The sequence below is a fragment of the Mobula birostris genome, chromosome 9, assembly GCF_030028105.1.
Source record: "Mobula birostris isolate sMobBir1 chromosome 9, sMobBir1.hap1, whole genome shotgun sequence".
In the NCBI taxonomy this organism is placed as follows: domain Eukaryota; kingdom Metazoa; phylum Chordata; class Chondrichthyes; order Myliobatiformes; family Myliobatidae; genus Mobula; species Mobula birostris.
In genome coordinates, this window is record NC_092378.1 from 27,464,003 (window position 1) to 27,476,852 (window position 12,850).

General features: G+C 43.0%; 1 protein-coding gene across 1 annotated transcript in view; it reads right to left on the reverse strand.

Annotated features, from left to right (window-relative positions):
* cecr2 (CECR2 histone acetyl-lysine reader) overlaps positions 1 to 12,815 on the reverse strand; it is a 136,147-nt gene extending 123,332 nt beyond the window's left edge. Inside the window, exon 1 of the mRNA XM_072269373.1 lies at positions 12,253 to 12,815. Coding sequence (XP_072125474.1) covers positions 12,253 to 12,393 — 141 coding nt within the window. The 5' untranslated portion in view covers positions 12,394 to 12,815. The remainder of the gene's footprint in view (positions 1 to 12,252) is intronic.
* Positions 12,816 to 12,850: the final 35 nt, after the last annotated feature.

A 12,850-nucleotide genomic window follows, 5' to 3' on the forward strand; every position in this document is an offset into this window, starting at 1 on the left:
CTTCATTAGTACATAGAGGTCTCAACTAGAGAGAGAGTGATACTAGATCTCCTCATTAGGGCATGAGACAGGGCAGGTGACAGAAGTTGGTGTAGGGGAACACTTTGCAACTAGCGATCATAATGTCATGATCCTAATTTGATACAAATTAGGGTGGATAAATCCCCAGTGGCTGATAGGGTGTTCCATTGGACCCTGTGGGAGGCTAATGCAGAAATTTTACAGGCTTCCGAGGAGAGATATTTAAAATAGCCTTAGCCACAGGTGAGGTGCCAGAGGATTGGAGGATAGCTAATATTGTTCGTTATTTAAGAACAGCTTTAAGAATTAGCCACTATATTATAGGCTGGTGAGCCTGTCATCAGTCATTGGAAAGTTATTGGGAAGTATTCTAGGAGACTGGATATAACAGGGACAGATTACAGATAGTCAACATGGCTTTGTGTGTGGTAGGTCCTGTCTAACCAAACTTAGCTTTTTGAGGAAATTACCAGGAAAGATGATGAAGGCAAGTGACAAGATCCCACATGAGGTTGGTCAAGAACATTCAGTTGCTCAGCATTGAAGATAAAGTGGTAATCTGGATTAGACATTGGCTGAATGGGAGAAGCCAGAGAGTGGTGGCAGATGGTTACCTCTCTGACAGGAAGCTGTGTGCAGCATGGTTTGTTGCTGGGTCCATTGTTGTTTGTCATTTATATCAACAATCTAGAATGATAATGTGGTAAACTGGATCAGCAAATTAGAGGACGGCAAGATTGCAGGTGTAGTGGACAGTGAAGATCTGGGAATATAGATCCATAATTCCTTGAAAATGCCAACACATAGGGTCATAAAGAAAGCTTTTGGCACATTGGCCTTCATAAATCAAAGTATTGAGTACAGGAGTTGTGAGATTATGTTGAAATTGTATAAGGCACTGGTGAGGGGAGATCTGATAGAGGAATACAAAATTATGAGGGGTATAGATGAGCAAATCCAGGCAGGCTTTTTCCACTGAGGTTGGGTGAAACTAGAACTAGAGGTCCTGGATTAAGGGTGAAAGGAAATATTTAAGGGGAACATGAGGGAGAAATTTCTTCACTTAGAGGATGGTGAGAGTGTGGAACGAGCTGCCAGAGGTGGATGTGGTTCAATGTCAATACTTGAGAGAAATCTGGATAGGTACGTAGATGGGAGGGGTATGGAGGTTCTGGGTGCAGGTCGGTGGGACTAGGCAGATTAATGGTTCATCATGGACTAGATGGGCTGAAGGGACTGTTTGTGTGCTGTAGTGCTCTACGACTCTATGACAACAGCTCAACTGTTACCTACCCAATAAAAGGAACACAGGGACCAGCATGTTACACATTGTCAGCATTAGAGCATACTTCCAGCGACTACTCAGCTACTGACCAGTCATGGCTAATCAGCTACAAACCTGGCAAGTCAACAGAACACCTCGGGCAACCAAACACAGTCAATCACAGTGCCCTGGCTGCAAAACTGAACCAGTCGGGTACACATTGCCTAAAAACTGTGTTTAAAAAAAACACATGAAGCTAATGCCTTTGACAAAATGCTCCAACGTAATCCATCCTTTGCTATCCAGCATTAAACATATTATGTTGTGCACTCTAGAGAATACCCATTTTCTCACCACATGAGGATGTTCTGCTGTTTACTCTGGTACCTTTTCTAAAACGTAGCTGAATCCCAGAGGGAAACAATGGAAATGAAAGTAAACTAACGGCAAGCACAGCAAACTGACTAAATTGATTAAAATAAAACCAAGGTTCAGTAGTTCTACTGGAATGCACAATGCCTCAATTAAATGATTCATCAAATTCAATTCAGATCACTGAGATTGAACAGAATGGAATTTGATTAACATAATTTCCCCTTCAAAGCTACAGTGATGCACCAAAACCCTAAAAGCTATTACAGCAACAAGGTTCAAAGGATATTTGCAGAAACTTGATTGTAATTAAATTACGAGTCCTCTGCATCAGATTTTTTCCACTGATAACTTTGCAGCTTTTTAAACAAAACATAAGTGTTTTGCAAACAATATAGGTTAACTGGGGTAACGTTCCTACCATTTCTCTCTTCAAAAAGTGAATCCTCTTCAACTGTAAAAGTACCCATGTGCAAATAACTGCTGAACTGAACAGCAAGCACACTGTTACATGAAATACTTTCGGTCATGCTGAGATTTTAAGTAGAAATTGTACATTATGATACAGTTCTTATGATTGCTTAACTAGATATAGTAGTGCATATAGTATTGAAAATTGCTATAAACGGGTCTTCCAACAATCTGCCCAACACGGCTGGTGACCTCATGCTTCAATAAGTTTTCCAATTTTGGGGTTAACTTTCTTCATGGCATAGCTTTTCCAGCATTAGAAATATACAAAATTTCTCCAGCCACACCCTAGCTATGCCCGTCCTTTCAACAGTTACATGGAAACGTTTTTGCTGCAAACCTGCTCTGCCACCATTCTCCAACTCGTTGACTATTGCATCAACAACTGTATTGGCAAACAAGAGCGAAAATGTGCATATGCTGGCAATCCAAGCAACACACACTAAGTGCTGGAGGAACTCACCAGGTCAGGCAGCATCAATGGAAAAAAGTATAGTCGACATTCTGGGCTGAGGCCCTTCAGCAGGACTGGAGAAAAAAAGATGAGAAATCCTTGTTGGAAGGGTGGGGAGGAAGAAAGACAAGGTGATAGGTGAAGCTAGGAGGGGGGGTGAAGTTAAGGGCTGGTGAAGGATTGGTGAAAGAGATACAGGGCTGGAAAAGGGAGAGTCTGATAGAAGAGGACAGAAGGCCATTGAAGAAAGAAAAAGGGGGAGGAGCATCACAGAGAGGTGATGGGCAGGCAAGGAGATAAGGTGAGAAAGAGAAAAGGGGATGGGGAATAGAGGGAAGGGGGGCATTACCGAAGTTTGAGAAATTGGCGTTCATGTCATCAGATTGGAGGCTCCCCAGAGAGAATATAAGATGTTGCTCCTCCAACCTGAGGGTGACTCGTCACGCCAGCACAGGAGGCCATGGATGGACATGTCAGAATGGGAATGAGAAGTGGAATTAAAATTGATAGCCACTGGGAGATCCTGCTTTTCCTGGTGGATGGAGTGTAGGTGCTCACCGAAGCAGTCTCCCAATCTGCACTGTCTCACCAATATACAAGAGGCCACACTGGGAGCACCGGATACAATAGATGACCACAATAGTCCCACATGTGCATTGGTGCTACTTCCTGCACCTGTGTAGAACTTGCTAATTTTATCATCCTCACCGTCAACTTTGCTCAAGCCACTTCCAACACTCCTCTGGATCTCCCAACATACACACCATCTACTGATATTTACTATATCCACTGACTCTCATAGCAGTTGAGAACACACACCTCCCATTTTTCTAAGGACACCATTCCTTTCTCCCAGTTGCCCCTCCTCCACGTCTCTTCAGGATTAGGCATTCTGCTCCAGGATATGTGAAACATCCTTTTGCAAGCAATGGGACTTTCCTCCCATTTTGGTTGATGGAACCCTCTGTTGTACAGTCTCCTCACACTTCTGTTCCCACCTCATCTCCCTCGAAACAGAACAGTTTGCCTAGACCAGGTGTAGGCAACCTTAAGCACAAATTATTTTCCAGCATGCGCTATTCATTAATTTGAGGCAAAACATAACTAGATGTATTTAAATGGATAATTCCCATATTTCAAGTTTTTATGGCATTTATCTGGCCCACCGTCCGCTCATTAATATGTGATCCGGCCCACAGAGGCAAAAATGTTGGCCACCCCTGACCTAGACTGTATCTATACACCACCCTTTGTCATTCCCAACAGTTGTGTGCAACTAGATCCCACCATGTCTTCTGCACACCACGTGCAGGACCAACTGCTTGCGTGCTCCCTGTACCACTCACCACCCACCTCCCCCAGCGCACTGCAATCACGAGGACAAACACTTGTAATTACACCTCCTTCTTCTCCACTATTCAGGGACCTCCACAACACTTCCAGCTGAGGCAGAAGTTCACAGGCACCTCCTCCAACCAAATTGTATTTGGTACTGTCAACTTGATCTTGCTTACGTGAGGGAGTCTTAGCACAGATTTGGTAACCACTTTGCCAAGTACCTGGTGCTGTCAGCTGCGGCCACCCATAACTGCTGGTTATGAGCCAATTCCAATTCCTCTCCTCAACTCCGTCTGTCCTCAGTTTCTTCCGTGGCCAGACAGGAGCCAAAAATAAATTAGAACAGCTGATTCCAACCAGGGACCACAAACCCCTCAGTTAATGGTAGGGGTCCATGGCATAATAGAGGTTGGGGAACTCCTTAACTAGAACAGCAGCACCTGATATTCCACCTGGGTCGTCGTACAAAACTGACATTTTCAGTTACAGGTAAACCTTACCTCCTGTGTTCACACTCCCCCACACCTAATTCATTTCCTGTCCTCCCATTCCTCATACCCCTCCCAATTTTCCCTGCATTCAAAATTTGCCCGTCTCCTCCTGGTTCCTTCCACCCACTCATTTCTCCCACCAGACCCTCCTTCCACATCTGATTCTGGTTTCATCTGCTCCCCCCGCCTCCCCAAAATGTTTCCCATTATCACCTTCCTTATTTATCAGATCATAGCACCAGTAGTCTTTGTATTCCTCTTTACAACTCTCTAGCAGCCATTTCCCTCCCCAATTCCATCTGTCTCCTCCAATATGCTACCTTTCCCCATCTCCCAGCTCCACCCTGCCCCATCCTGCCTGGATCTATCTGCACATCAGCCTTCCCCATTCCATTCTCCCTCTCCACTCACTCCTGATGCAGGGTCATAACCCGGAAACACCAACAATTCTTCTCTCTTCTCTCCAAGATGCTGCTCAATCTACAGTCTGTATGTGGCTGCAGATTCTGGCAGTCTCGCAACTCCCAGCCGGTCCCTGATTCCAACACTCATGCATCCTGGCAGGTTGCATCACGGTCTGGTGTGGCAATACGAATGCACGAAGCTGTAGTGAGTAGCAGACTCGGCCCAATGTACGGGGGGGGGGCGGTGGTGAGGGGCAATTTATGGATGGACAATGGACCCATGTATACTAAGGTACGTCGCATCCAGAGTTTCTCCGGTTAGCAGATGATTTCCCTCCACGCCTCTCTTGGTGGGGAACCGCGTACCAGGCAAGTTATAGCAGTGGTTTGCCATTGCCTTCTGCCAGGTGAGTTTCCTAAGAGATCACCAGCTCATAACCCAGCACGGATGGAAAGCGTGCAGGGGAGCCGGCTGGAGCTGGATTCGAACTCGGGACCTTTCATCCTGAAGTCCGACGCTGGTGCCACTACGCCACCAGCCGGGTCCATGTATACTACCTCATGATTTATACACATAGACACACGCAAGTTAAATATTTCTTATTCTGATTTAGAGTTTGTTTTATTATATATTGCAATGTACTGCTGCTACAAAACAACAAATTTCATAACACTCGCCAGTGATATTAAACCCAATTCTGATTCACCATTGGTATTATCTTCAAGGCAACGATTGTTAAAGGTCCCCACCATCTGGGCCATGTCATCTTTTTCCAGCCACCTGAACCAAATGGCACAACCCTAATGACTACTGTTTAAAACCACTAAGACCACTGACTTTTTAAAAATTCTAATTGTGTTCTGTCTTGGAAAAAAATATTTAGTAATATGTAATTTGTTTTCTGTGTGCCTGCAATATGGCTGTAAGTAAAGTTCTCCACTGAACCTGTGTATATGACTCAAGAGTCAACTCTGACTAACTCATGTGTTCTTTGCTCTATTCACCATGACTGGTGGCCTTGCCCCAAGAAAGATTTCCCTCTCTTCCAAAGCATAACTGCCTAGCTTAGCTCTTAATAATTCTTTACATCTTTCACCCATTAGCTTCCCAGCTCTTTACTTCACCTCTGCCCCTCTCCCAGTTTCTCCTATCACCTGCCGCCTTGTGCTTCGTCATCCTCTCTCCCCAGCTTCATGCTCCAACTTCTCATCTTTTTCCTGGTCCCGATGAAGGGTCTTGGCCCAAAATGCCAACTGGTTACTCTTATCCACAGATGCTGCCTGGCCTGCTGAGTTCCTCCAGTAGTTTCTGTGTGTTGCTTGGATTTCCAGCTTCTACAGATTTTCTCGTTTTAGTAATTCTGTTTTTTTTTCCTCTTCTCCCCTCACATTTAGCTCCATATTCATTTTATTCTATTACACCTCAATCACCTTTGAGTATTGTTCTTTAATTAACATGGCAGTTAAGTGAGTGAAAGAGGTGACTTGGTAAATTATACCAATAGAGATTAGCTTTATTTGCCACACGGGTACCTTGAAACATACTGTGAATTGCGTCAACAACCAACACAGCCCAAGGATGTGCTGGGGGCAGCCGGCAATTGTCACCACGCTGCTGGTGCCAACATAGCATACCCACAACTCACCAACCCCAACTGTGTGTCCTCGGAACATGGGAGGTAACTGAAGCCCACTTATGAGAAAATACGGTCACGTGGAGAACGTACAAACTCCTTACAGACAGCGGCAGGAATTGAACTGGACTGGAGGTCGCAGGCGCTATAAAACTGTGCTAACCATTACGCTACTGTGCCACTGCAGCCAGTCTCCAAGTTAAAACAGGGTTCTGTTCTGAAAAGCTGTAACCTGAGCTGTTTTTGGTCTGTTGGAAATGATCCAATAAATAATAGGTGTGTGGGAGAGGATCACAGAAACAACAATGAGCAGGTACTGGAAGATCACAGAAACAATGAGGAGCAGGTACCAGAAGAGCAGCATCCAGCTGGCATTGCTGAACCAGCTGAGTGAGTGAGCAAGCAAGTTTACTCAGCACTCCCTAGTTCAACCCTCAAATGTGTTATAACAGGGGGGGGGAGGGCAGGGTTAAGGTGGAGAGAAAGCATGTAGAAATATCTTGTTCCTATCCAGCAGAAGATGTCACGCACTCTACTGATCCCCTAAGCACTCGGAAGGTTACTAACAAAATAACCCTATAATAGAGAAACACGGTAGGAAGGAGATTTGCACAACACATGGTGTTAATTTCAAACTAATTTTATTGATCATGTTATAATCATTGACAAAGATAGTAAAATTTACCTACTGTAGAATTTACCTTAAGCAATTAACAATTGAAGCATCTATTTTGCAATGTTAACTCTGCACGTTGAGATTAAAGGAAGTCTATAATTTCAAATTCATCATTTAACCTGAATCCCTGAAATAAAAAGGACAAATTATTGCAATTGTATCCTTTATTATGTCTATTTTCCTTTAGATAGGCATAGAGATGAATGAAGAGATAGTCTAATCTTAAGAGTAGATTGAAAGTTTGGCATAACATTATGGGGCAAAGGGACTGTAAGATGTAGTCCTGCTGTATGCACGTTTAGAAAGATTATTTCTAATTTACAAAATAGAAACAAAAATCAACCTGGATACACTTTTATTTGGGGGGGGGTGGGAATCACCAGACTCAAAACATGAAATGGTTCTCAGTTTTCAGCTGTTAAAGATGAGGCTGAGAGTAGAGCTAACCATTACGCTGAATCTGTCACCAAATTAATGGCTAGAATATTGATAAAATAACAATCATTGTGAACCTTCCATAAGCAAACACTAACCACTGCAACATCATGTGCAGGAAAATAATTCTTAAGTGAAATTAGTATTCTCAAAGGTTTACAGTTATCTTTTTTTTTGTATAGGTTAAACACACACTTTTACAGGAGTGATGTTTGCTTTAAGACAAATATATCCTCTTTCAAAAACTGTCAGGAGTTGTGGACAGTGAAGAAGCAGCAGGATATAGGTCAGTTGCAGATATAGGTAGAGTTTGAGATGTGGCACTTCGGGAGGTCAAATATAGAAGGGGAAAGTATTTAACAAATGGCAATGGAACACTGAAATACAGGGGAATCTTGGGGACCTAGTCCATAGCTCCATGAACGCGGCAACAAAGATGGATAAAGTGGTAAAGTAGTCATAATACAGGAATGAGAGGGGAAATCAGGAAGTCGTGTTGTAGCTGTACAAATCTTTTGTTTGGAATATTGCATGGTGTTCTGCTTGCCACATTACAAGGAGCAGGCAGAGGTCTTAGAGAGCGCAGAAGAGGGTCACCAGGGTTGCTCCAAAGGTTACAATGTAATAGCTGTAAGGGGGGGATTGTACAAACTTTGGATTGTGGATTGTCTTCTCTGGTGCACTTAAGGTTGAGTGCAGACTTGACAGATGTTTATAAAGTTATGAGAGGGTGGAAACATCAAAGAATCGAGGACGAAGGCTGACGGTGAGGGGGGAAGAGTTTAAGGAAATTTGTGTGGAAAGATATTTGTCATTCACTCCCAGATGGAGTACTGGAGTCCAGTATATGCTTTCAGGCGTGACGGTGGATGCAGATATCACTGTGATAATTAAACATGAATATTTAGGGAGCAGTGCAGGCATATAGTTTAGTTTAATTTGTCATCCTAATCCACAGCAGATGCCAGTTCATTCGGTCTTCAGTCAAGCCCAGACAGTGTAGATGCATACATCAGGATGCTCTTCATTGCCAACAGCTTGGCTTTTACTACTATCATCCTTTCAAAAATAATCATTAAGCTCCAAGACCTTGGCCTCAATACCTCCTTGTGCAATTGGATCCTCAATTTCCTCACTTGCAGACCCCAATCAGTTCAGTTTGGCAACAACATCTCCTCCACAATCTCTTAGCCCCCTGTCCTACTCGCTTTATAACTGTGACAGTGGGCTAAGCACAGCTCCAAAGCCTTATTCAAGTTTGCTGATGACACCACTGTTGCAGGCCATATCAAATGTGCGTCAGCATATAGCAGGGAGATTGAAAATCTGGCTGAACGGTGTCATAACAACCTCTCACTCAACATCCGCAAAATCAAAGAGCTGATTAGGAGGAGGAAACTGGAAGTCCATGAGCAAGTCCTCATCAGGGGATCAGAGGTGGAGAGAAACAGCAACTTTAAATTTGTTGTTGTTATTATTTCAGAAAATCTGTCCTGGGCGCAGCACACAAGTGCCATTACAAATAAAGCACTGTGGTGCCTCCACTCTTAGAAGTCTACGAAGATTCGGCATGTAATTTAAACTTTTGACAAACTTCTATAGATATACTGACTGATTGCATCACAGCCTGGTGTGAAAACACTAATGCCCTTGAACAGAAAGTCCTACAAAAAGTAGCATATACAGCCCAGTCCATCAGAGGAAAAGCCCTCCACACCATTGAGCCCATCTACAAGTGCTGTCGTAGGCAAGCAGCATCCATCATTGAGGACCTCCACCACACAGATCATGCTCTCTTCTTGCTGCTGCCAGCAGGAAGGTGGTACAGGAGCCTCAGGACTCACACCACCAGGTTCAGAAACAGTTATTACCCCCTGAAACAATCAGGCTCTTGAACCAGAGTGGATAACTGCACCTCCCCCAACACTGAACTTGATTCCACAACCTATGGACTCTACAACTGATGTTGTTAATATTATTTATTTTTTATTATTTTGTTTTTCTTTGTATTTGTACAATATGTTGTCTTTCGCACATTGGTTGTGTGTCATTATTGTGAGCAGTTTTTCATCGACTCCATTGTGCTTTTTTTTTGCATTTACTGTGAATGCCCACAAGAAAATACATCTCAGGATGGTATATGGTGACATATCCACTTAGATGGTAAACTTACTTTGAAGCTTGAACTTTGACCGGCACAAACATCCACGGGGCAAGAGGCCTGTACCTATGTTGATAACTACTGTTAAATAATTACTATTACCTTCTGAGACATTAAAGAAATTACTTCAGGCTAAAAAGTATCATTAGCTGCTTTTCCACCTATTTTCTTGAAGACATTGAGTCCTGTTAACGTGCATTTCCAAGCACCTTGAAAAATACTGTTAAAATGCCCATTCTTCACACCAGACAGGGATCATTTCTACCAGACGTTCACAAACTATACAAATCTATAAACATTTGCTATGATGCACCAACTGATTTCAGTTACAATTACATCAGCACAAAACAGTAAGCAAACTTAAAATTGTTCTGATCCGTACAGCTCTTTACATTTGATATCACATTTTTCAACTCTTATGAAAAATACGTCTGTAATAAAATAAATCTCTAGTTAAATAATCTTTCAGAAACAGCATCTTAATTATTCAGTGCCAATGGCTAGCTGAACATTTAAGATTTCAAATGGACCAAAGCTGCATCAAATCAATACAACACATGTACCCAGTCTCATAAGTGATACAATTTCGTAGCAACATTGAAGCGTGGACGCATTTTAAATTATATTAAAGGAAGCTTTTATGCGGCAAATGCACTGTATTATTTACACATTAAAAAGTACTGCATATGCATTATGGAAAAAAGGCAGGCTGAGATTTGTTTCCAAATAATCAGCGCTTTAAAAAAGTATCGATTAAGCTAACAGTTGAGTTGAAACAGTAAACACGAGTGAAAACATGCGCATTAACATCTAGAAAAGATTCTCCGAACTGCAAGCTGACAAATACATAATGGCTAATACTGTATATTCAAAAAAAAAATTTGCTACCAAGGACAGCAACATGGTTGAAAACCGACCAGCGAGAAACCGCGAGGAACGTGCATAAACACTATTTTACTAGTCCAACAGCTACAACTTGAGAAGTTCCAGGGAAGAGATGGGTGCCTTATTTGGGGAAAGCACGGGAGAGGAGAAAACAAACAAACCAATGAATGGATTTCGATGGGAGGGGGAGGGGAAAAGGGCGGGAGGTTAAAAGGTAAGACGTCCTTAAAGATAAAATGAAAACTGGTCTCTCTCCATTTTGGGGATGGGCCGGATCTTAAACACATTAATTTCTTTAGTTCTCTTTCACATGAAAAGTGCAGGATACAACCAGAAACGTATTTTCACTGGGAATGTATAAAGTTGGAGAGAAACAAGCACAACTTGTTGCTTTTCAAAAAATTGCAAACAAACTTAATATGAACAACCAAGATGCGTGTCTCAGCTGGTGGCTGGCTGACACATCGTTAAAAACCAAGGTAGCACAGGACTGAGTGCAGTTTACTCCCGACTGCGTTCAACCAGAAGTGCGAGCTTTGTTTTGGAAAGCTACAGAACACGCCTTACAGTAAACCTACATTCGACGGCAAAATTCACTCCGGACACACCATCTCATCAGTTCCTCGAGTTCGGCTTTCCGCTTACAACCTCATGTACAACAAACTCACATTTTATTTTGGATTTCCAAGTAAAATGGTCAAAAACTTCCAAGATTAACAATCAAACAACATTCCGTTCTGAATTAAGGCTTTCAACCCTCTTGCCTTCAATGAAAACAGCTTTAAACAATAGGTTCACTGAACAAAAACAATGGGGTAAAAAGATGAGAATTCAGAAAGAACGGCATGAATACACTTGTTTAATTTTACCTCGTACAGAATAATTTTCGGAATTCGTTTCCGATATTAGCCTCTTTAAGTAGTCGTATTGGATAATGTTTACGAACACACTATTTTCTTTAAAACCCTGAATATCAGGTACCAAGTAAAACGATGGCCCCAAGTTTAATTCGTTACACTTATATTTTAATCACTAGTGACGAAAGGTAACGAAATACTCATCGCTTCACCAATGAATCAATCTATTTACGAAAATCACATTTTCCGAATTCAGATTATGTTTTGTTAAAATGTCCATTTAAAAGTTAAGGGATCTATGTATTTCCAGGGCTTTTTCAACAGAATTTTAGCTTAAAAGGGCAAACTACTAACTTTGTAAGCAGCATGTGGCTCTTCTTTCTCCTAACAATGCCACTGCTGTGATGGATGTGTGGCAGCACAGATCATGAAGAGCAGCAGCACCTTCTCGGGAGACACGTTCCTTCTTACTAAACAAACACGCTATGTCCTCGCCCCTCCCCGTCGAACAGATACAAACTTCATTAAACTTTTAAAAGCAGGCACATGGTTTTATTTTTAAAAGACAAGCAACGACGATTAAAGTCCACGCCAACCCATCGTTGGCCACAATCGAGCTCTTTTGGAACCACAATAGAATTCAGCCAGCAGCTGGGAAGCGAGATTGACATTCTGTATTCGCGTGATTACAAACTTTACCTTCTTCTAATTGACAGGAGCTTGGAAATGCAACTTAAGAACCACAGGAAAAAGGGAGCTTCAGAACTCAAAAGGGAAAATTAAGATTACCTCAATTTCGAAGTCTGGGAGCCCAAATGCGGTCCTGAATAATGAGCAAAAGTGTGCGATGGCGGGTACTTCCCACCAAGAACGAATTTCTTCCACCGAAACGGTCGAAGATGGACATTCCTCGGACATTTTAAATGGCATCAAATCCTTTTTTTCCACATGAGATAGTTTTCCTCGAACTTATGTTCCTTGTGTTTCTTTTTGCTCCCCCCCCGTCCAGTCTTCTAATTACAAATGTGCCGGGTGTGAGTGGTTGCACTGCCTGCCATGGCCTGCCCTCGCTCAGTCAGTGCAAGCGTGCGTGTGTAATAATGTAACAATCTCGCAGCCCCATTCTCACCAAGGAACAGATGGCCAGGCAACAACAAGAGAGCACTCCAATCCCTCAGCACACCGGAGGGAGGCCACGCCAAACCCCACCGCCGTTCGCCCTGGCCATTTCCCCCTTAAAGCCACCCAGCCCGCGGCTCACAATCGCCGCCCGGTTCCCCCACCAACGCCGGGCCCTCTCCACGGACCGAAGTCAAGCCGGCACTTTCTATAATTGATATTTCCGAGCGACCGCTCTGCTCCAACCCCCCCTCCACCGCACAGTGCG